The sequence below is a fragment of the Gastrolobium bilobum genome, unplaced genomic scaffold (genome assembly GCF_033153095.1).
Source record: "Gastrolobium bilobum isolate Gb01-03AN ecotype WA unplaced genomic scaffold, APGP_CSIRO_Gbil_v1 utg912, whole genome shotgun sequence".
In the NCBI taxonomy this organism is placed as follows: domain Eukaryota; kingdom Viridiplantae; phylum Streptophyta; class Magnoliopsida; order Fabales; family Fabaceae; genus Gastrolobium; species Gastrolobium bilobum.
In genome coordinates this window covers 46,486-69,197 of record NW_026896735.1, presented here as the reverse complement: position 1 = coordinate 69,197, position 22,712 = coordinate 46,486, and the positions used below count along the sequence as shown (strand labels likewise).

Here is a 22,712-nt window from a genome sequence, read left to right as displayed (position 1 = left end):
CAAGAGAAAATATATGAGTAAAAAAAAAAACATATCTTTTTTTTTCTCCTGATGGGTCCCACCTCAAGTTAAGTGCAGAATATAAAAATATGTTCATATGACATAAGAGTATAATTATCCATTTTGTAAAGGTTAGCTTATGTTACATATTTTTCTTAAAATATTTTTCCCTCACATTTTTTATTTCATGAGCTGTATCAATGTTTAAAAAGAAATTACAAAATTTATTATTCGATCTAAAAATATATGTGGACTAAGTGAATTCTATGATTATTTTTTCTCTGACGAAGAAATATAGAATTTGATGCATTTATAGTCACAACATTTGAACGTATATTAGTTTGAAAAAATACATTTTATAATTATAAATAATTCAAACCAAACTCAAGCCAAATCTAAAATTTAGTTCGTACCAAATTAATGAGTCAACTCAAACTCAAAATATTTTTCATAAACTTGCCTCCACTTATCTCATTTACATTGCTATCTACACCGCACCAACATGCCAGATCCTAATGTTATGTTATGTTTGTCAGATCAAACCATTTCGATCTTGTTTTACTAAGAAGGTTTGTTTTGTTTAAGGAATTTGCATTTATCATTTCACATGACACAAGAAAGTTTCCTACTCAAACAACATTTTGTGAGATCTACACTTTTTGAAGCAAAAAAAAATAAAAAATTACGGCACGCAAAACGAATCTCTATAACATTACACAATCATTTTTCCTACAACATAACACTTATAAAACCCTTTCTTTAATACTTTGATCGAGAAGTTGAAGAATGTATCAATAAAAAGATAAAAAATAAAATAAAAATTACGGTTATTTTAATTTTCTATGTTCTTAATATTCATTTTTATCTCTTAATCAATTAGTTATCTCTTCTGCCTTTATTTAGCGAGAATTTTAATTTCATATTATTTTGATTATTTAGAACATAGTATGTTGAATTTGACTACTACTTCATTTGTTGTTTGACACACTTTCATTTAACAAAAATCATTTAGATGAAAAATTATCCTAAGAACAACATTTAATATAATTTATAAATTGATAAACTAAAACAAATAAATCAAAAAAATTAAAAACTAAAATAAATACATAATGAAAATATCACCCTTAAAAGTGATTCAGCAATTGTTATTATTTTGCTCACAAAAAAAAAAAAATTACATATCTCGTGAGTCTCACTATTGACTCAAGTACAAGCGTGGATCGCTCAAGACATGATGAACATAGCGTCAAAATTAAACTCAATAACCAATGTAATTTTAGTGTTACCAATTCAGACAAGCAAAACTTTTATATTAAATAAGCCAATTAAAAAAAGAAAGGAAGAAAAGACATGATTTTCGAAGATTAAATTGAAAATTAAACTGCACAAAATACAACAATAACCTAAAACCACTCTCTTCTTCTATTAGTGTTCAAGTTATGTTTAAGCTTATTTTGGGAGGAATATAAATCATGGTAACTAAATTAAGATTTACTAAAATGCTTTTATAAAAAGTTGATTGACTTTATCTAATGTTTATGCAAATAGAATACATTCGAAATAGTTTAATTATGCTAACACCTAACCATCATTAACACAAAAAATCGTTTCTTATTACCAAAATAAAATAAAAAAATTGCACATTCAGGAATATTTAACTATCTAAGCCTGCAAATCTAACTCAGTATTATCATTATACCATATAATGCTAAGGTAAAAACAAGACGAATTTGAAATGCAAATTTAACCAAATCTGTCAAAACCTCAAACACTTACCCAGTGGCCGGCTGCCAAGTCAAACATTTATGTAAACAAAGCCACAGCTACCAACTTCCAAATGAGATAGTGAAATGGGTTTGTTCCATTAGTTAGACATAACCAGTTAATGGTAACAAATTTGACTTTCTGCATAAATAATTTTTTATTAAAAAAAAAAAAATCAGTTCAGCGTATTGTTAAACTGCGGAAAGCTTGTATCTTCGTTTCTAAAGTCTAAAAACGAATTTCAGCATAATTTTCTGCTAATAAGCATCAACATAGAACTAGTAATACACTTCAATTTTATTAAGTATAGATGAATGAATCAGTAACTAGATACTCACATTCAAGGCAGCTAAACAATTTCATGTTTCTTTTATTTATCTAGAGATACACAGGATGAATAGGGAACTATATGAAAATCCTTAAAATGCTGACAATAAATTGAATAGGATTCCCTATATTGGAAAGAAGACATCCCCAATAAACTGTGCTACCACTGTAAGATTATTGTTCCCTTATAACAATGTACATGTAACCTATGAATTTCTCTCCACACCAGTATTCAGCAAAGCCGCATTACTAGATGCTTTCAATGGAGGCCTATTAATCTTCTCAAGTAATCTACTAAATACTAACTGAACTGGTATGCAAGCTACTGTAGTGGGCCCAGAGATTTCTGGTTTAATCAATCTATCTGTTTGATAACTACACACATCATGTAATGTAAGATTATGTTCAATAGATAATGAGGACAGAGTTCTAGTTTTCTGACTAGAAGACAAATTCAATTTCTTTGGCACCTTTTTTAAGGACTTTTTGTCAGCTGAAGACCGATGACTTTTAAGGCCACTCTTCTTCTGGAGGCTCGCCTTATGACTGGAACTTCCAGCGTTTAATTTTTTATATTCAAAGTTTCGTTCTTGATCTAAGGAGGGAAACTCAGCAGCAACTTCAGCACCATTTGATGATGACACATGGCGTGGAATGCGAACATTTGCTGTTCTCCTTGCAGTCCTCCATGCTGGTGGAAGCACACTACTTCCCTCAATACCAATCCCATCATTACTGAAGTCATCAATTGAAGAAAATAGAAAATCAGATGAACCATCCTTGAGGGTTTCAACCTGGACTGGGTGCCCTATTATTGCCCTCCCATCTAACTTACTCATGAGAGAAACAATGGGTACAGGCTCTTTCCGATAGCTTGCTTGAACCTTCAAATCTACATTAACCAGCATTGACCTCATCATCCCACCCAAACGGTAACGATCACCATATATTGGAGTAAATCCTTTAATATCCCAATATCCTTTCGAAGCAAGATGATCATCCCAGGCCCAATCAGTCCAATCAACACCTCGATGAATTTTATTTTGACTTTTTGATACTGCTCTAGAAGTTAGAGAGTATTCCTCTTCCAACCCAAACATTTGATCATCGTCATCAAGAGCATCACTAAAATCATTTCTGTAGCAATGCAAACTCGGACCCATTCTCTTGTGGCTCAAATGACTTCTTCTTCCTTCAGCATCTGCTTCTGCTCCATATATAATACCTTTTCCATCAGGAGCACCAACAGACCTCTTTACCAAATTCCGATTATTCCTTTTCCCTTTTAGTTTCCATTTAGACACAGCTTCATTATATGTTATCAGATCACGAGGATAGAGGTGAGGCATGTTGCTGGAAATTGCTAATTCATCAGGCTCCTCACTGCTAGTGCTTTCATGTTCTTCTGCGTCCCGACCAGGTTCTGCAGTTACAATAAAATCTAAAAATCCAAGAAGGACGATTTTTAATGAAAGCTAAAACAAATAGTCCGACACAAAAATTGAATCCTCACTGCTTATCAGGAGTGACGCTATGAATCCCTTAGATGCCCCATAAAAATTGGAAGTGACTCCCAAATTACACTTCATGAAAACCAGTCAAAACTAAAATATGCAAGATTATGACAATTCCTTCTCCATCCCTCCTCCTGAATTTAAGACTCTAGGCCTTAGCAAATCAGATTGCTCATATAGTACATTTTATCTATGAAGACCTTTTTTCTTATGTGTCGAGTGCTTAACATGTTGTAAAACGTACAGTAGTTTCCCAAGGAGATAATAAAATCCTTTATTAAATTCTCATAGCACATTGGCCACTGGCAATAATAGAGGCCAGCTAAATTATTTGTTGATTTCATTAGAACAGATGAAAAGAGAAAGTAGAGAGGGAGACTTTGGGGGGAGGAGGTTTGTCATCTTGTACTAAGCCAATTCTAAGCCATTTGGCAGTATACAGTCACTAGTTGAAGTTACAAAATTAGAAAACCAGGTAAGGAATAATGCAGAAAAGCAGACGGAAGACTGCCTACATCAGAAGCTGAGACAATGACTTGCACATAATACAAACAATCATGCAACCAGAACAACTAATAACTATTTTCAGTGTAAGAAGCCAAGAAACATAATTAAGTGTAAGATAAGTAAATTCAGTAAATACAGATACTGGCAGCAGAATATATGGAGCTCTAGAATCAACATGTTTATTTATCTTTTCAAGTAATGAAGGTTAGATCAAACTGTTAACATAAGGACAGCATGAGTATGACAGAAACTTAACCTGAAAGTATATTCACTTCATCATCCATGTCTTCTTCTGTCTCAGAAGAATCTGAATCGGAACCAGGAGAATCTGATTCTTCAGAATCAGATTCAACTTCATCCATAAAGACAGATTCAGTCTCTCCAACCAAAGAACCACGATAAGGAAACTCCCCTCCAAGTTGGGAAGATGACATCTCAACATTGGCTAGAGTCTCTTTGTAATCAAGAGAATCACTAGACTCAGCTGGAAAATACATAAATCTGCTCCTCTTTGCTCGGCAAGCTACTCCTATTTGCCCAGCTCCTGTAAACAGAACCATAGATAGGTTATACCCTAAATAAATCCCTAATTCTCACCAATTATGCCTATTAAATATTCCTCGCTCAATCTCTCATCTGGACATTTTCTTTTGTCTAGAGAATTTTACCATTCGTGTGAAGTGCACTACCACGACTTGCAAGAGCCCGAGCACCATCATCAAGTGGAGGTTTCTGAGAAATGTTTGGATCAACAGAAGATAAAATCCTCCCTTTCAATGGAGCGGTTTTGAGCCCAAAATCCTGCAAGCCTCTCATCCGAGGCATTGCTTCGGAATGATCGACTTCCCCTCTCAGTTGATTGCCATCCTTTGCTACGTCCGAAGGAAACTGGCCTCCAATAATCTCGTTTTCACGAGAAACGTATGGTTTTGAATTTGCATGTTTTTCATTATCATTTCCCAGTGTTTCAATTGGCAACGTAACAATGCCCTTTTTAAGGGAATTGGAAGATCTACAACTGATTCGATCAGAAGCAACACCTAAATTCCCTTGCTTCTTCAATATTTGCTTCTCAAGTTCAAGAGCATGAAGAATGGCATCTTCCCTGCGGGCGTATTTCTCTCTTTTCTTTAATGGCATCCCCTGGGAGGATTCAGCCCTTTCAATACAATCATCAAACTCGCCGCATCGAAATGACTTCACACGCTTGGATTTCTCCAAATTGTACCAATCCCTGCAAAGACATACCACCAAATAAGAGAAAAATTAATTTTAAAAAAAAAACTAAAAACAATGTTAATACATTGATGCATCTTATATGCAAAGGAACTTAATAGATTTCCAAACGTTCCACAAATATAAGCAGAATTTAATTCTACACAAGCTATGGCACTATGGTAACTAACTTAGTTGCAAAAACGTAATTAAATGAATCACTATAACACAAGAAAACAGGTAAATTTGAATGAAAACTTACACGCTGGCGTCTTCTCTGCCGAGAAGTTTAACCGGAGTTCCTGATCGAGGAGAGGTGAGATGAGAAGCGGAGAGGTCATCGGGTCCAAGTATTTGACCCGGCCACCATGACCCGTTCCTCCGTCGCACCCATACGATGGATCCGACGCCGCAATCCATCTCCGGCTTCACTCTCCCTTTCTTTCGCTTCCCCAGTGTCTCTATCTCTATCTCTCTCTGATGAAGAAAATTAAGGGGTGACGGTGGCAGTGACGGTGACGGTGACAGTGACGGTGTGTGCCTCAGATCAGCCAACGGCGAAGAAAAACGATGAAGGAAGGATCCGGGAACCGTCGTTAGTGGAGGATCCGATTAGTGGTAAATGGGTTAGGGCAAATGTTCCCATTCAGATTTGGGGAAATTTCATAGTTTGGGGATTCAATTTTGATATTCCCTAAACAATAAATTTGTTCCAATCTATTTTTATTTTATTTTTCTCTTTCCTCTGACGCCTGACTGACGGGGTTGGGGTTGGGTTGTTATGTAATTTTAGGATTTGATTTGGTAGCTTGAAATGTGGTGAAAGAAGGTGGATTCATATCCAAATACAAATACAAAAAGGAGTTATTAAAAATAAAATAATTTGTTTAACACGTGATATTATATTTTTTTATTGGGAATAACATCTGTCATTTTAAATGATATAAGTTTATATTATTTTATATTTTAATCGTTGATTTTCATTCATCAACGATTACAATTTATTAGATCAAAATTATTAATTAATTAATAATATATTTAGCCCATTAAGTTTGGCATAATAGATGATAACCGTTGATGGACGAAAATCAACAGTTAGGATCTAAAATGATATAAGCTTCTATCCTTTAAAAGTATAGATGTTTTTTTCTTTTTTATATTTTAAATTTGAAATGAGCTTTTATTTAGTGTGAAAATGTTAAAAAACCAGTGTTATTAAACCAGTTGGTCTTTAGTTGAACCGCATGACCCGGAGATTATATGTAAATCTATAATTTATATTTAAAAAGTTATAAACATACTCAAATAGCTGAAAAATAATATAAATTCTAAATATTTAATATAAAAAATAATAAATGATGAAATAAACCTATAATGCTTGCGATACTTGTATTTCATGTTCAATAAATTACATCTCTAACTATAAATCAAATCAAAATTCTCTATATAGTGTATAACTGAGATAATATTAATATTGTATGTGCATAATTTATGTAAGTCAATAAGTAACAGATAACTCAGATATGTCAATTATGAAATTTTTTTGGAAAACTTTTTTTTTGGAATTTTTTTTACATAAACTGAGTCGGGTCATCGGTTAACCAATCGATCGATTTTCACCAAAATCGACTGGATCGCACCAGGTCTGGTACTTGACCGATCCAATGTGATAACCGGACCGGTTCCGAGTCAACCCGATTAGTCCGATTTGATTTTTACAATATTGTAAAAAACCTTAGATTTTAGAAAAACAAGTTAAAACATCCTATATCGTTTATTTTCTTATCACTTATCCCTTATGTTTTTTTTTTCTTATAACTTGCCTTTCTTGCAATTTTTTTGGGTACTTTTTTGCGATTTTCTTAATCTAAATTTACCTTTAACATTGTTAATAGTTAAGTCAATTTTAGGGATGTAAATGAGCTGAGATTTTAGGCTTTGATTGTTTATGAAGAATTAAAGGCTTAGCTTTAGCTTGACCCAACTCATTTAGAATTATAAAATATTTTTTTTCAAACTCATATACGTCTAAATGTTGAGATTATAAATGCATCAAATTATGTATTTTTTGTCAGAGAAAAAACAGTTATAGAACCCACTCAGTCCACATATAATTACATATTTCATACTAGTACACAAATAGTCAAAGAGTTTGTTTGTGAAACTGTGACCGTGAGATAATGACAGTAGACAACCCTAAAAAAATAGGTTAAAAAAGTAGAATTAATGATTCGATTACATAAAAATATATTATTTATTATAATAATAACAAGCTCACGGGCTTTCAAACCAAGCCTTATTAATTAGGTTTGAGCTTGTTTGCTAAATAAGCTTTTTTTAAAGCTTAAGTCAGTTCTATTTATTAAACAAGTCAGGTAAAATCAAGTTTAAAACAAACCAAGTCTTGGGCCTGACAAGTCGCTCTACCCATTTACACCGCTATTCAATTTGCTCATTTAATTCTTATTTCACATGCATAAAAAGATTTTAATCTAACATAAAGACTTCGGTTACCGACAACAAACTGTCTTTGATGATTTAGTATTTTTGGTCAAAATTTAAATAATAGATTAGTGCTTTTAATGTGGACAAAATAAGAATAAAATGGGCAAATTAGTCCAATTACTAATTGTGTTTAATACATAGTTGGATGAACAAAAAAAAACCATAAGGAAGATAAGTGATAAAAAAAGGAAAAAAATATTTATGTTTTTATTGCAAAAAAAAAATTCTGCCACATTCAAATAAAAGTGAATGGATTTCACTAATCTTTTCTCTCTTCTATTTATAAAGGGACCCCCTCACTTTTATACGATTGTAGCAGAAAAAAAATTCTTAGCGAAATTTTTTCAACTTTTCCCTATTTTTTATATACTTTAGCCAATAGGCCATATAAGCAAACAAAGGTATATTTATGGATATTATTATTAATTCATATTTTTTTTTTAAATTTTGTATATATACAAAAAGAAAAAACATTTGTCATTTAAAAAAAATGAAATCAAATTAGGATAAGATAGAAAGTAAGAGTATTGTGAGGGGGAAAATGTAAAAAACGAATAAATATATACCAAAACATAATTGTTTTACTAAAAATAACATAAAATTATATTATTTAAAATAATAAATATTTTTTCCGGCATAAAATCAATGTTTTCCTTTTGTTTTTGTTTTTTTACACACAAAAATTTAAAAAGGTGAAAGAATGTCCTATCACAAAATAGTATCCATGTTATAAGCCTTAACAAGGTCTTATAATAATGCTTATATATGTTTACCAAAAAAAAAATAAAAAAAAATAATGCTTATATATAACTCAATAATAAAACATCTACCTAATATCCTTTATCATTCATATATGTCTGCAATGTAACAATCAGCTTATGTTTTTAAATCTAATCTTTTTTAAAGTACCAACACGAGTCTGTAACATCCTGTAAGTTATTGATCATTTGTTATTCAGGTTCTTTTTTACTTCATATCTATAACTTAAATTTTTTCATTTAATGAATATAATTTTTTCAAAGACATGATCAAAATTCAAAATATTTCAAAGTTATTTTTTTGTCTTAAATTAATTTATCTAAGTATAAAATGTCTAATTTAAAAATAGTTACAATCTTAATAGGGTTTTATTTTTTTTTATGTCACATTTATCTCTTACTCTCCTTTTGATTTTCGTGTCTAATTTTTTTTTTCTTTTTTCTTTTTTTTAAATAAAGTTGATCCCATGGTTTGTGGTGAGAGTAGGAGAGAAGATTTACAGGTGACATATAACGTAAGAAAAATAAAAATCATCAAGCTGAAATTTTTAGTGGCAGAGTCTATTCGATTCTGTGCTCGCTGATTCATCAAGCTGAAATTTTTAGTTGTTGGGGTTGTACAGTTTGTGTGGTTGAATCCTGAAACATGAATCGGTCAAAGGATGTTTGGCGCTGCCTATGTAAGATCACCACCACCAAGCCCCATGTTTATGGGGTTCTTGATTCTCAGGGAAATGTTGTTGCCAACCACAACCCCATCATTGTATCTCGGCGATTCCGAAGCAGCATTAACGATGGGAATGAAGTGGATCATCAATTGACGAGGGATTTCCTTGTTAAGCTTTGGGTTGCTGATAGGAAAATGAGAAACCCCAGAGGAAAGCAGCAAGGGAGGAAATTGGTCAAATACCGAGGTGATGGTGACCCTAGATGGTTTTCGGGTTCATCTGCTGCAGAACATGGTGGTGTTATGAGAAAAGGTGAAAGGGTATTGAAGCAACCACCTATTAGTCAATCTGTCTCTGAGTTTTTAGACCCAGAGTCTCCACAAGAGGTGAATTCCTGTGCTTAGTTCTTTGGCATTGTTAATTCGTTTTATTTTGCTGGTATATCGTTGATATGATGATGTGGAAATTTAGCTTAGAGTTTACTATGAGGGCTTTGAGAAATAAAAAGCAAAGGTGGTAGCTCTAGGTTCCTGTTAATCATTGTGAATTATTATGCTAGATGTAACTGTGCAGTCATTTATCATCATATGAAACAAGCATTCTGGTACTTCAGGCTATAACTAGAGCTGAACTATATCATGATGTTGCCTCCAGTCATGTAGATTACGAATAAAGGTCCATTTGGATAAACTTTGAAAAGAAGAGCTTTTATGATTTATTTATTTTTAGAGGCTATAGTTTCTAGCTTAAGAGTAAAAACAAAAAAAATCACTCCTCGTTAAATCCCGAGTAGCGAGGTTAAGGATGAGGACAATCCTTGTAGCAGCCCTACCCCTGCATATTTGTAAAGAGATTATATTGTATATAGTCTTACCCTTGCATATTTGCAAACTATTTCCCATATTCGAACCGTGATCTTTCAATCACAAATAAGCAGTTTTACCATTGCTCTAGGTTCGCCCTCACTTTCTGCTTAAGAGTAAAATACTGAAATTGCTTCTTCTTTCAGTTTTTTTTTCTCCCCAATTTTTTACTCCAAAAAGCTTAACCAATTACCTCAAAAAAGTTTAGACTTGTTTTTAACTAAAAGCTTTGTTTTCTTTTTACAAAAAAAAAAAAGCGCAAACAAATAGATCCTTTTTTTTAGTAGAATGCAAACAAATAGATCCTAATTCTAAGTAAATTTAATACGGAGATGTTATACTTGCCCTTTCTTGATCTTATTTATTAGGCCAAGGTAGCAACTCTGCTTGCCAGGTCCAACTTGCTAATTACCAGAGATATCGAGTGGGCAAATCTTGCATTTGGCTTTGAACAGGTGATCCTCTTAATTCTTTGATGATTGGTTTTGTTTCCAAAGCAACTTCTTTAATAGTCTATTTCATTTTATACTTCTCGTTACATATGATGAGGCTGTGGGGCATTACTCTATCATCTTCTGAGAAATTTATTATTTCATATTTTTCCCTTTTATTTTATCTATCTTGACTATCATTCATGGCTTCATGTCTAATTTTGTGATTTTGTTTGGTTGGATTGAAGGAAAATCGTTATGCCATTGTAGATGTGTGCTACCCCCAGTCGGTCAGTGATAATTTTAATCTCCTTTTCATTACGTAGTTATATCACCTGCATGTATTTTCCTTGCATTGCTCATAATAATGATGGTTGATCTTGTTTGCTACTTGTTGTCATGATATGATCCAGCCTGTAGGTTTTATCCGTGAACAGAGCAATGTCATTACCAGACAGGTATTCAATTCAATCATTTAATTTTCACTTCTTTTGATTGTTTTTATTCCACTATGTGTTTCACGTATAATCCACATGATAGGAAATTAATAATTATTTTGCCCGTTTTTACCATAACTTAGATGCCTGCATAATTTATACATAAAAATGTGATACGGTCCAACCCAATAAAATTTACAAACGAGATAGAAATAAAAGAGTTTGGGTCAGGGTAAATTCCCGTATTGCCCCCCAACAGAATGCTGAGCTGGAAGCAGTTAGTTACATACGAAGCTTGGTGCTGAAGGGAGGGTATCGGATAGCACATTCTGGAATTGGGATTTGGGAGAGTGTGGAGTCTCTCAAACTACTCCTCATTATCTGTTTTTACCTTTCTGCAATTTCCTGTTAATTTTCCTTGTAATCACTATATCTGAAATACAAATTTTCTGATTCTGCCCACATTCTTGTGTTCTGTTGTGGTTTCTATTCCAATTAATTAAGGGATCCTACCAAAATGCTTTGGTTGTATCATTCATTTCTGTATTATTCTGTACTTGTAGACTGTTCTTTTTTCAAGAAGAGAAAGGAGAAACTTAGGGCTTGTTTGATTGTGTTCTGGTTTTTTTGTTCTTAAAACTATTTTGTAAACTAGTTACGGAAACAATTGTTTTCTATTTTTTGTTTTGTTTTGAAAGTTAAAAACCAAAACAAAAAACAAAAACAACTCAGACATGTTCTCTAAATTTGATTCTAAAAACAAAAAAACAGTAATAGTTTTAATTTTTTTTTTTACAAAACAAGCCTTACCAAATGGGTTTTTTTGTTTTTCTTTTTCCTGAAAATCAAAAAACTGTTTTTGAAAACTGATTTCAAACAAGCCCTTATACTTCCAAAGTAGAGGGTGACAAATCTAGTTTAACTTCATGATAAAGGAAAAGAAACAATCACATAAATAAGGATATAAATTTTTTTTTAACTAATATCTTGGGCATCAATCAATCAATTACCTCGAAAACCTCATTAGTAGTGTGTCATAAGGATTCAGAAAAGACAATATATAAACTTGTCCCAAAAAATTCACAAGCGAATGCGCATTCCTTCAATTGTAGGAATAGGTATTTCATCGTAATTCTGCTTAATTGACATTTGTCACATTCACCTCGCTGTCTAGATCTCATATTCAACACTTCATTCCCCAATCAGATTGAACAAGCAAAGTGCCTCAGTATTAATCACCAGAGACTTTATGAGGATAGACACACCTTATTTGAACATCAGTTCACCAAAGATTTTGTCATATAATCATGCATGAATTTTAAATATCTTTTTATAATTGATGAATGATTAGAACACTGTTATCAACACCTGCTCTAAATTTCAACATGAATGATTAGAATCGTGTCATATAATCATGCAGAATGAAAACATCTTTTTGACTTCTCTAGGTTTTGGATTCCGAAGGGGTCATTTTATTTGCTAAATTTTACACGCGTGTCATCTACTTTGTGTCTATTAGTAAGTTCTTTGTAGCACTTTGTGCAATGGCCAAGGCTTGAAGTGTGTAATTCAGTGGTGAATTCTACAATGGGTGCATGACTTATGCTATACATCTTGGTTTGCAAATCTTGATTTGATTTGTACGCTTTCTCTGTGCAATTCATGTTTGTATTATAAATTTGTTTAAATATTTATTTTATTTCATTCCATTTCATCCTTTCTTGCTGCAGTTGCTTCGTTCAAGGCGGCCTTTTGTTGCATCCATAACTGATGGTGTGGGGAACGAGCTCTTTAGGGTGAGGAAATTTTATTTTTCGGATTGGTTCTTTTTATGCACATGAAAACTTTATTTGGCTTCACACTAGTGAAATATGTAGAACATCTGTCTTCAATTAATTTCTCCTTTAGCTTGAGCTGAGACTGTGCTTTTCCATGGCTAGGTTCGCAGACCCTTTTGGTGGATAACAAGCTCAATTTATGCTGAAATTGATGGTAAGGTATGCCGTTTTTGTTATTGCTGTACATTGTTGTACACTATCAAGTTGTATATCAGCAATTTGGCTGTTAATCATGTCAAATCCTCTCTTCAGGAAGTTGGAGTAGTTCACAGGCGGTGGCATCTCTGGAGGAGAATCTATGATTTGTACCTGGGGTAATATCAGGATACTATGTTTTGAGTTGTAATTATTGTGATAAATTGCCAAAATCTTAACATCCTCTTGCCAAAATTAAGATACTATGTTTTGTTAGATTTGAATATTTTGTTTGGAAAAATTTAAGTTGTTTTGAAGCCAAGATATGTGTGTTATTCAATTTTCTAGAAGTTGAAGACTTGAAGTCTTATATTATTTCCTAAATGGTGAAATCATAGACATATAATAGAAGGGGCCAGGGATGGGAGAGTTAATGTTTACAATTTGTGTGAATAAGGAGTTTAATCTATCAAACTCCTTTCTATCTCTAAACCCTTTTACCATCAAAGGTTGACTTTGATGCTCATTGTGTGCCATTTATATGCCCGCTAGATTCAATTTGAAATTGCTGACCTAAAGTATAAAACAATCAAAAGTTATTTAATTGTGTATATGGGAAATTATACAGGCTGTATTATTATTTATTTTATGTAGTTCTTTAGCAACTGGCATTATATTGATATCATTGCTGTTTACTTTTATGTCTTTATTCAACTTGACATTTATATAGCAATTTCTTTTAAGAGAACTTGATTTCTTGGTGCCCAAACTTATGCATTATCTCTGTGTCTGTCTATAATCTTTTTCTACATGAAAATCAATAAACCTGTCAACTTTCTGCTAATATCTCTGCAAATAAATGCTCATGTGTTTTGTCTTTTTTATTTTTGGGGGAAACAAAATATTGCATTGCAACAGAACAGTGCATAATAAGACATTGGTTTAGAACAGTGAATATACAAGAACAAAAATTAAAGTCGACTCGTTAGAGGTCTTCCTGTTGCATGATAAGGAATACACCACTACCCCACCGACACACACACACAAGAAAAATAAAATAAAATAAAAATAGGAATCCATCTATAACCCACAAGGAGGCTTAGAAGATTGTCCAAAAAGAGATGCAATGGGAAAAATCTGGTTGAAACCTGCCATAATGCTCTAACCATAATGCCTAGTAGTGTAGGAAGAAGCAAATTATGGGAGGCCATGTATCCATCTCTTATAATTAAAATTCAGTTCTCTGACACATTTAGCCTTATAGCATGTCCAGCGGTCAGGAAACTTTTAGCTGTGTGGGATGCATGCTTATGCATGGTAAAGACTAAAGAGTTTTCACAGGTTGGCGGGTCCTTTTTCCAGGCATTATATCTTCAATCTAGTTAACCAGAAGCATTCATGAGAGTTTTATTCTAGACCTTGTTGGTTTTTTGGTCCTTTTTCCGCATCTAATCTTTTTGCCCTTTTGGCTTTCTTTTACCTTTTGTTGCATGGTCTAAGTCTCTGCTTGATACAGGTTTGACTCATTCTGCAGTTTTATTAATGTGTGTGCTATGCTTATATATAAATGATACTGTATATAAACATTTATTTGAACATATATTCATATGAGCCCTTGATTTATTTTATTGGTTTTCTTTGAATTCACTTTTGGTCAGGATATTAAGTTTGACAAATGCAAGCATCTGACTTGGTAGAATACATGAAAAATATCTAATAATATCTTGATTGTATCTTAATCTTAGGATAGGTTAGAATATTTTAGATGATCTCTTTGGAATAGTTTCCTTATTTCCTTACATTTCATGATTGATTTCCTCATTTAATTAGTATAAGTTGGAATTAGTGCTTTGTAGTTTTTATTGGATCATATCGCATCCTTCACAACAATATCAATATAATTTATTATTATGAGTATTCATTTTCCTCCCTCTATACCTAAGTCCCTATAATTTCAACATGACTTCTATACAAAATGCCAGTCTAAAAGAATAAGATTTGCAGGAATAAGCAATTTGCAGTGGTTGAGAATCCTGGCTTATGGAATTGGACATTCTCCTTGAAAGATATTAATGGTGAGGTGGTTGCTCAAATAGATCGTGATTGGAGGGGTTTTGGCTTTGAGGTCTGTTTTTGGCATTTACTTTTGTTTCTTAAAAAAATGTCATGAACCATCTCTTCCAAAAGTTTAAACTGTTAGAAGAACACGGATGAGTGGTTTTATATTACATTTGGGCTGCCTGTGTGTACAACGCATAGGCACATTTATGTTGTGCTGAAATTTCTTTTCTTTTCTTTTTTACTAGAAGAATGGAGTGACAAGAATCAAACTCTAAATCACTTAGTCATAGAGTTTCCGATATCATGTCATGAACTATCTTACCCAAAAACTTAGGTTGTTTGGTGAAAACACACAAATGATTTTATATTGCATCTCTAACAGAAGCTTTTGTTTTTGTTAAACATGCTTGCTAATTGTCGAGTGCTATTATTCTCTTTTGTCATGGTCTGTCATTTTTAAACTTCCTAACTAAATTTTTTTTTTTAAATATGTATTGCATGATTGTGATTTCGATGCTTTGTTCTACAAAATAAATCCAAGTTGTTAAGTTGATATTTATCATAATCAACCACATTGCCAGGTTATCTATATTTCTCTTCGCACCAGGTAAGTGATGACTGATGTTATTAAGCACTGATTTTTGAAGTTTCAGTTGAAGCGATAAAATTGAAATAAATAATCTTAGGTCTAGCAATGAGGGTTAACAAGGTCTTGGCTTTGATTCTTGACTTTGGAATGGAGCAACCTCCCCTATCCCTAAACTTTTTCTCACCCAAAAATAAAAAAAAATGGTTTCTATATATGATGTAGGAGCAGGACTGTGAGTGACTAGTGGGAAGAGAGAAAGAGCAGGGAAACAAAAGATCAAAGTAGACAGAAAAAACAATTAACTGATCAAAATAATTAATACACAATAGTACGAAGATTAAAGATCTTTATTATGTAAATGTCTTCTCAGAGAATAATCTAATAAATTGTTTTCCTTAGAATTCAAGGTTCAGTTTACATTGTTTAAGATAGGTCTATAATATTGCACCTGTAAAGCAGGAGCATTTAAAGATATATATATATATATATATATATATATATATATATATGAGGTAGGATCCTTTGACACCGGTGTCAAATTTTAAATTTGACACCTCATCTTATAGCCGTTAGATCAAAAAAGATCAATGGAGTCACATGCTTACAAATCAGAGTCGTTGATCTTTTTTGATCTAACGGCTATAAGATGAGGTGTCAAATTTGAAATTTGACACTGGTGTCAAAGTATCCTACCTCTCTCTCTCTCTCTCTATATATATATATATATATATATATATATATATAAAAGATGAGAGAGAGGGGATAACCGTTCATGTCACAGCTCTGATTAGATATTCTATCCTGGGGTTAGGATTAGTTTTGAGATAGGTTTTATCATATATAAAGGGATTTTCAGAACTGGTTTAGTTCAGATTTTTTTAATAATATACCCATGGTTTTTAACTAAAACACCAGCCCTCTATTGGCTGTGTACCAGATCTCCTTGGCTCTTGCTTTTTCTTCCTATTTCTCGAGTGCTACAGATTTAACCTTAGGCCTCCTATCCTACATCAACTTGTCTAACTGTTATAGCTGAGTCATTTAACTGAAGAATTTCATGTTCAATTCTTCAGACTTTTTAGCTTGTGTGAGTTCAAACCTGAGTGATGATATAAAAATTAATACTTTTACTGAAATGTGCAGATTTTGACCGATGCGGGTCAGTATGTGATTCGATTTGGGAGTTCTGATCCTGGCTCCAAGATTGGCCTCGCTACTGCGGTAGAGTCCCCTATCTTCAGAAAGCTCACTCCCCTCCTATTCTTTACTGATTGATATGCGTGTTCTTTCTGCAGATTCAGGAGCTGGAAGTCGCTCGCTCATTGACCCTCACAGAAAGAGCTGTAGCTGTAGCTCTTGCTATATCTCTAGATAATGACTATTTCTCAAGACATGGAGGCTGGTAAGAAAGTCTTGAGAAAAGGTTCCACCTTTTCACCTTGGAATTTATGTACTTTCTTTCTTGCCTTTTATTTTTAGTCCGTTTCTCTTGTTCTAACTTGTCAACAGTTAGAAAGTTGGAATTGGTATTAATTTTTTCTTTTTTTTAATTTGTTTGGGATGTTAGGGGGTTACCCTTGATTGCCATGGGCGAATAAATTTGATTTGACAGACAGTGTCATCTGGTTACCATCTACTGGAAGCATAATCCCTGAAGCCATTCTCTCTCAAGTAGTTTTTAAATTGGAAGGTGTTCTAAGCTAACGCCAAGGTTGACTCCGCATTGGGTGTTGGAATATTCTGACCCTTGTGATGGGATGATGAGATAAAAACTTATTAATTATGAGCTGTTACCATTTTCTAACAAATCAAGTATTCAAGCAAGTAATTGAGTTCTGGAGTTGTAAATGAATAAATTGTAATTGGTGCTTTCAACTATTCAATGTCCTACTATGAAGTATTATCATTTCTTTTTCTTTCTTTAATTATATTTTTAATAGTACAAAATAATATAGTTCTCTTATTTGGGAAATTGGGAACATATAAGAATTTATCCTTAGATTTTACCCTCCTGCGAAGAGAGAGCATGGAATCCATTGAATAACATCTTCCGCTGGTAGTTTTGTGGTGCATTTTACTTGTTAAGTCGTTGGATATATTAGACATTAAATAAATAAATGTGACTGAGGACGTGATACTTGTCAAACAAGTCATTTCACAAAGTTTATTCAATATTGCAAATGGGTCCCTGAGAAAAGGCTATTATTCAAAGAGTATTTGCAAAGAGTGCTGTCAGGTATTTTTATAAGTCATGCTTCCCAAGTGAATAGAGTCTTGCACTTGCAGGACATTGAAGGATACTAATTCTTGGAAATTTATGTACAGTATCCACTTAGATTCCCAGTAATTGTGGTTGATTTCTACCTCAATTTACTACTGGATTGGGGAAGCTGACAATGTTCTTGCAATAGCACTTGGAAACAGAGTATGTACTTGATTCTACTTCAGAACATGTCACAGTTGATGATGGAAACGGCCACATCAAAAGCATAATAAACTATTATTTAGCATTTAGATTACTTTTGAATACTTTAAAGATAATATCCAGATCTACTTCCGCATTTATCTTCTGCCAAGAGTATAAAGAGACATCATCTTGAATTGTATGTTGTCTGGACCATTCAATTATAAACATGCAAAAAATCATAACTCCATCACAAAGCATTTCCCAGCTATACATATACACATAACATAACCCTAAGAAACCATTACCTACGAATACACAATAGAAACCAGGTTTTGTTTAAAGCAGTCTCAAACACTTCACTGTGCCAAGTTTAACTTGGGAAACTGAGTGATGCAATAACCGCAAACACCAACCAAGTCATGTGAACTGTCGTCTCATGTACGTGTCTTCATGCACAAATACCGGGTTTTGACTAGTCTGAGGTGGGATCTGTGGTTGTCCCATGGCTATGGCCCCTTGATTAGGATATGAGGAATCACCAAAAGGATTGCTACCATTCTTTCCCTCAGTTAAGGTAATGTAATAGACAATTCCAAATGCAACACTTGCAAGAGATAAAATTGCACCTCCTGCAAACACTCCAGGTTTCACAACATAGCAGTAGTAGTTGCCAAAGTATACACTCTCTTCACCACGTGAATCATTCAGCGCCGCACCAGTTAGCAGCAGCAGAAATGCAATTACAAATGTGAACCTGTTTGAACAAAGATTTCAACCACATAAATAATACTAGGAGCATAATTTACAACCCTAGTCTGTTGTTATATACACAAGACCAGTGATCCATGTTTCCAATTCCAGACAGCACAAAAGCACATAAATGACTAGCCATGAAGAATAGCAAGCAATGTGAATCCAAAAATTTAAATTATGAAAGCATGCAATTTTTCTCATAATGGTGCATGAAATCATGTAGCCCACTGCTCTGAAATAAACCTAGTCAACCAAAAGCCTTGGCATCAGAAAGAAATTAATGTTTCAGAGACTCAATGCAATTCCACACAGACACAGTCACACACACAAAACCAATGTATATCGTACAACATAATATAATTCATTTATGTTTCTTCAATAAAGAACAAGATTTGTTTTACTAGAATTAAGTTTTAAATAACATTTTTTCTGTTGTGTAGCCATCGTGCTAAATATGGACAATCTTGAAAAATGTATTAGAAAAGAAGCAATAAAATGTATGATTTGTACATGCACTTTGCAAAAAAAAATTATGAACTATCATTTCTATCAACTTATACGATTTGTACCTCATAATCTCATAATAAAGACAAAAACTGTATAAATTAAATATTTTTACTTGTATGGGCATGGAAAGTATGTGATGATTCAACCTTTCTATTATCAACACTCATTCTACCAACTTGCTACAGTTGATTCTTACTAACAAATAAAATATATTTATTCAGACCTCTCAAAGCTCAAATTGCTTCTCATTCAATCCATCTTCGATATCAAAACATATGTTATACTTCTGTACATGCGCCGTTTATATCACATTGCAAATAAAATCACAAATGTAAGCATGAAGAAATATAAGCTATAATGCACAGGAAATGGGCATATACCTTAAAAAATATCAATGACATATAGCCCGCAATCTACTTTCAAAATACTACCCTACAAAATGAATTATCCAAATCCATGTTTGCTTCCTATAGATTCAGATCTGCTTTGTTCAAAGCCAATTCCTTTTTAGAAGAATGACAGTAAATCCACAAGCTGATACCATCCTAAGTTATGCCTCATTAGGATAACTATCTGCTTGAATATACCATCATAGTCAAACAGGAATATGACAAACAAAAAGTATAAAGAGAAAATTACCAGGATAAAACAAAGCAGACAAGTGCCACCCTCCAATTAGAATCTGGGATTCGATGGCTTTTTCTGCAACAAATACACCCAGTTGAAACATTTATGACTACTTGAGATAACATAAGAGCCAGTGCTGCAGTTAAACCAAGAGGTAGAGCTGGACTTCGGGGATACATGCACTGAATTGGTGTAATAAACTGAACTTGAGAAGTCTGCAGAAGTTACAGAGTAATAGTTATTATAGCAGCTTTCGTTCATGGTAAATGTAAACACAACAGAACTTACAAACAATGTTAAAATCAACTAAAAAACGAATGTAAGGAACTAAGCTTACCAGAGATTCTTTAACAGACACTGGAATAATATATTAATTAAAACATATCAGCATAAGATAAAAATCCTAGCATCTAACTTTATTTTTTCTTAATTTTTTTTTCCTTCCAAATCCTATCTATTCCAAATTGGTTAAGGAAAAAAAAGGATACCCAGTGGGTGCAGCTCAGTTGGTAATTTGGCGTTGAGTTAGTGGGGTTGGACATGTGTTCGATTCCTGCTGAATGCATTCTTGGAGAGGGGGCTGAACCTTTAGCCATCACTGCTCCCCCGCACTCCGGATTAGTCCCATAGCCGGCTCAAAGAGTCGAAGCTCGTGGGGATACCGGAGGGAGCCAAGTCGCCTCAAAGAGGTAATTAGGGTTGGGTAACTCCAAAAAAAAAAAAAGGAAAAAAAAGGATATCCGACTAATTACTATATAAAACAAGTAAAAGGGAAAGCTTAACGAAGGCATATAGACATGAGATAGACACAAGGCCCCTATCAGAATTTGTAAAATCCTATTAATTAAGAGAGAGACAGAAAATTTTCACAAGACAAAAAGTTCCATTCCCTATAAATATAATGTACTGTACACCATAGGTAAAGCAAAATCTTCGAGATGAACAGTGAAATCAACAAGGAAGAAGCGAGGGCTCAATGTAATTTCTCAATTAGATGACTAAGGAAGGAAAGTATAGAATAAATGCTTAAAGATAAGAAAATTGAAAATTTTGCATGTACTGCTAACTTATTAAAGCGTACCCTTAATTATACCAACCGCAACTATTAGACCCAACAATCAATTATAAAAAACAAACCAGGAAAACCAAGCAAAAAATAATCTTTTTTTAATATATTTTCTTGGGTTTTCCGAGAAACCAAGGAATGGAAGCTAGCCAACCAAAGAAAAACACAAACCTTAATCCTTGTTGCTTCAGCACCAAAGCTAGTTGCAGCTGATAACAGACCCAAGAATCCCACAACGCAGCACACTACCATAACCTTTCTCTCCATTCTCTCTCTCTCTCTCTCTCTGTTTCAGTGTTTTACGGTCACTGTTTTGGGAAGTATAAGGTTGGTGTAGTGAGTTGTTATATAGGCCAGGAACAGAACCGATAAGAATAAAGTAAACACTATCGTGTTTTACTTTTTTTATTTTTTATATTTTCTTAAAAAATATTCTTCTTCTAACTTTACTAAGAAATATAAGCTTACGTTACTTAGCGAGATTAATATAAAATTTATTTAATATTAAAAATATTACATTTGGTCTTACCCTCGATTCCACAAAGATTTTGAGTGAACTACTAAACCAGAGACTTGATGACAGCGACACCAAATATAAAATAAAATCCACAACTACTTAAATAATACATTCTTACCAAAATAAAAAAGTACTAAAAGAGTAGTTCATATATAATTACTTATTTCTAACAAAAAAATCAATTACTTATTAATTTAATAAGGCAATTGACTAATTATTTATTCTTATATTTAAAATATATTTTTTTTGAGTGGTAAACCCCAAAAAATATTTTTTTAAAAACCTCTCGTAGTTTTTCAAATATCAATAAAAAAGAGAGGCTATCATCATCAAGGACATTGAAGGTGTATAAAAAAAAAAGTTGCGGTCATCTTTTTTTTTGTAGTTAGACTTTTTTAATGTTTTTTAATTATATATATTTTGAACTACCATACTTTATATTTAAAAAAAAATAATGAATAAGATGTAAAATAAAAAGTATATTTGATAATATTTAAAAAATTCAAAATTAGATGTAAATCAGCAAAAAATTGTAACAAAACTCGTTTTAAATTTATCATTTTTTAAAGTGACAGCAGACTAGATGTTTAATCGAAATATTTACAGATTATAAGGAATATTCATAGCACTTTATTTTTTATTTTTATTTTATATAACATTATAGATTTAATTTTACCTCACATACTCATTTGAATCATATATTTCTAGATTGATGCACTATGATTAGAATAAAGAGTAATTGATCGTGCCTCCCCCATGGCTCTTACAAACTTAACATAAGATTGTAGTGTTCTTGGGAAATCGAGGCCTGCTGGAATTGGTGAACTTCATTGGGGACGTGGATGCTACTACTTCCAACCGTCAGCAAGAAATATAGATAGTTAATGGGAAAAATGTTTCTGCAGTTAAGTTATCTGTATTTATAACCCTGAAATAAATTAAAATTACAAAAACACCATGATTTCTATCCCAAAACGACGTCGTATTGACTTACTGCAGATAAATTATCTGCAGTAACTGCAGAAAAAGCGAACTCTTAATGGAAAAAATGTTTATGCAGTTAATGCAGATAAGTTATCTGCATTTATTCTCAAAACGACGTCGTTTTGGTATTAAAATCTTAAAAAATTATAAATATAAAGACTATTATAACCCTGAAATAAATTAAAATTACAAAAACACCATGATTTCTGTCCCAAAACGACGTCTGCAGTAACTGCAGA

General features: G+C 32.9%; 3 protein-coding genes across 6 annotated transcripts; 1 reads left to right on the top strand and 2 right to left on the bottom strand.

The window, feature by feature from the left end:
• Positions 1-1,782: 1,782 nt before the first annotated feature.
• On the bottom strand, positions 1,783-6,130 carry LOC133301681 (uncharacterized). Of its 3 annotated transcripts, XM_061501349.1 has the most exons (5): positions 5,590-6,130; positions 4,781-5,346; positions 4,369-4,656; positions 2,562-3,532; positions 1,783-1,905 (listed from the first exon to the last, which is right to left on the bottom strand). In XM_061501349.1, exons 1-5 carry the CDS (start codon positions 5,745-5,747, stop codon positions 1,804-1,806), a joined length of 2,085 nt encoding a protein of 694 aa, XP_061357333.1. In that variant the 5' UTR covers positions 5,748-6,130; the 3' UTR covers positions 1,783-1,803. The 3 variants fall into 3 exon arrangements, with proteins under 3 accessions (XP_061357333.1, XP_061357331.1, XP_061357332.1); XM_061501347.1 differs by lacking the exon at positions 1,783-1,905 and having other exon boundaries at positions 2,089-3,532; XM_061501348.1 differs by lacking the exon at positions 1,783-1,905 and having other exon boundaries at positions 2,089-3,514.
• Positions 6,131-9,126: 2,996 nt separating this feature from the next.
• On the top strand, positions 9,127-17,497 carry LOC133301689 (altered inheritance rate of mitochondria protein 25). Its single transcript, XM_061501363.1, has 11 exons — positions 9,127-9,644; positions 10,490-10,576; positions 10,801-10,842; positions 10,966-11,010; positions 12,720-12,785; positions 12,930-12,986; positions 13,080-13,141; positions 14,967-15,087; positions 16,756-16,833; positions 16,908-17,014; positions 17,180-17,497. Exons 1-11 carry the CDS (start codon positions 9,237-9,239, stop codon positions 17,208-17,210), a joined length of 1,104 nt encoding a protein of 367 aa, XP_061357347.1. The 5' UTR covers positions 9,127-9,236; the 3' UTR covers positions 17,211-17,497.
• Positions 17,498-18,161: 664 nt separating this feature from the next.
• On the bottom strand, positions 18,162-21,343 carry LOC133301692 (protein VASCULATURE COMPLEXITY AND CONNECTIVITY). 2 transcript variants are annotated; one of them, XM_061501366.1, is made up of 4 exons: positions 21,144-21,343; positions 20,084-20,121; positions 19,919-19,981; positions 18,162-18,773 (listed from the first exon to the last, which is right to left on the bottom strand). In XM_061501366.1, exons 1-4 carry the CDS (start codon positions 21,237-21,239, stop codon positions 18,437-18,439), a joined length of 534 nt encoding a protein of 177 aa, XP_061357350.1. In that variant the 5' UTR covers positions 21,240-21,343; the 3' UTR covers positions 18,162-18,436. The 2 variants fall into 2 exon arrangements, with proteins under 2 accessions (XP_061357350.1, XP_061357349.1); XM_061501365.1 differs by having other exon boundaries at positions 19,919-20,121; positions 21,144-21,336.
• Positions 21,344-22,712: the final 1,369 nt, after the last annotated feature.

Coding starts and splice junctions, on each gene's coding strand:
- LOC133301692 (XM_061501365.1), bottom strand. CDS start 21,239: ATGGAGAGAAAGGTTATGGTAGTGTGCTGCGTTGTGGGATTCTTGGGT. Junction 20,122..21,143: donor CTGAAGCAACAAGGATTAAG/GTTTGTGTTTTT, acceptor TAACTTCTGCAG/ACTTCTCAAGTTCAGTTTAT. Junction 18,774..19,918: donor GTCTGCTTTGTTTTATCCTG/GTAATTTTCTCT, acceptor TTGTTCAAACAG/GTTCACATTTGTAATTGCAT.
- LOC133301681 (XM_061501347.1), bottom strand. CDS start 5,747: ATGGATTGCGGCGTCGGATCCATCGTATGGGTGCGACGGAGGAACGGG. Junction 5,347..5,589: donor GGCAGAGAAGACGCCAGCGT/GTAAGTTTTCAT, acceptor ATGTCTTTGCAG/GGATTGGTACAATTTGGAGA. Junction 3,533..4,368: donor TGAAGTGAATATACTTTCAG/GTTAAGTTTCTG, acceptor TTGGATTTTTAG/ATTTTATTGTAACTGCAGAA.
- LOC133301689 (XM_061501363.1), top strand. CDS start 9,237: ATGAATCGGTCAAAGGATGTTTGGCGCTGCCTATGTAAGATCACCACC. Junction 9,645..10,489: donor ACCCAGAGTCTCCACAAGAG/GTGAATTCCTGT, acceptor CTTATTTATTAG/GCCAAGGTAGCAACTCTGCT. Junction 12,987..13,079: donor ATGCTGAAATTGATGGTAAG/GTATGCCGTTTT, acceptor TCCTCTCTTCAG/GAAGTTGGAGTAGTTCACAG.